General features: G+C 71.8%; 1 protein-coding gene across 1 annotated transcript in view; it reads left to right on the top strand.

Annotated features, from left to right (window-relative positions):
- SMARCD2 (SWI/SNF related, matrix associated, actin dependent regulator of chromatin, subfamily d, member 2) overlaps positions 1 to 211 on the top strand; it is a gene marked incomplete at its 5' end in the record, with an annotated part of 6,495 nt that extends 6,284 nt beyond the window's left edge. Inside the window, 2 exons of the mRNA XM_009575417.1 lie at positions 36 to 51; positions 158 to 211. Of these exons, the coding sequence (XP_009573712.1) occupies positions 36 to 51; positions 158 to 211 (70 nt within the window). The remainder of the gene's footprint in view (positions 1 to 35; positions 52 to 157) is intronic.
- Between the last annotated feature and the right edge of the window lie 16 nt (positions 212 to 227).

A 227-nucleotide genomic window follows, 5' to 3' on the forward strand; every position in this document is an offset into this window, starting at 1 on the left:
TGCGGAGACCCTGGTGCGCGGGGGCCTGGGGGCAGACACATCTTCGCCAAGGTGGGCTCCGTGCCGTGCCACAGCGGTGCTGCAGCGGGTTGGGGTGGCAGCGGGGGGGTCCCGGGGCAGCCCTCTCTCCCTGCCTGACTGCCCTCGTCTCCTCCAGGTCCAGCAGCGTCGGCAGGAACTGGAACAAGTGCTCGGGATCCGCCTCACCTAAGGGGCCGGCGGGGGCT

Source organism: Fulmarus glacialis, unplaced genomic scaffold, assembly GCF_000690835.1.
Source record: "Fulmarus glacialis isolate BGI_N327 unplaced genomic scaffold, ASM69083v1 scaffold40143, whole genome shotgun sequence".
NCBI classification, from domain to species: Eukaryota; Metazoa; Chordata; class Aves; order Procellariiformes; family Procellariidae; genus Fulmarus; species Fulmarus glacialis.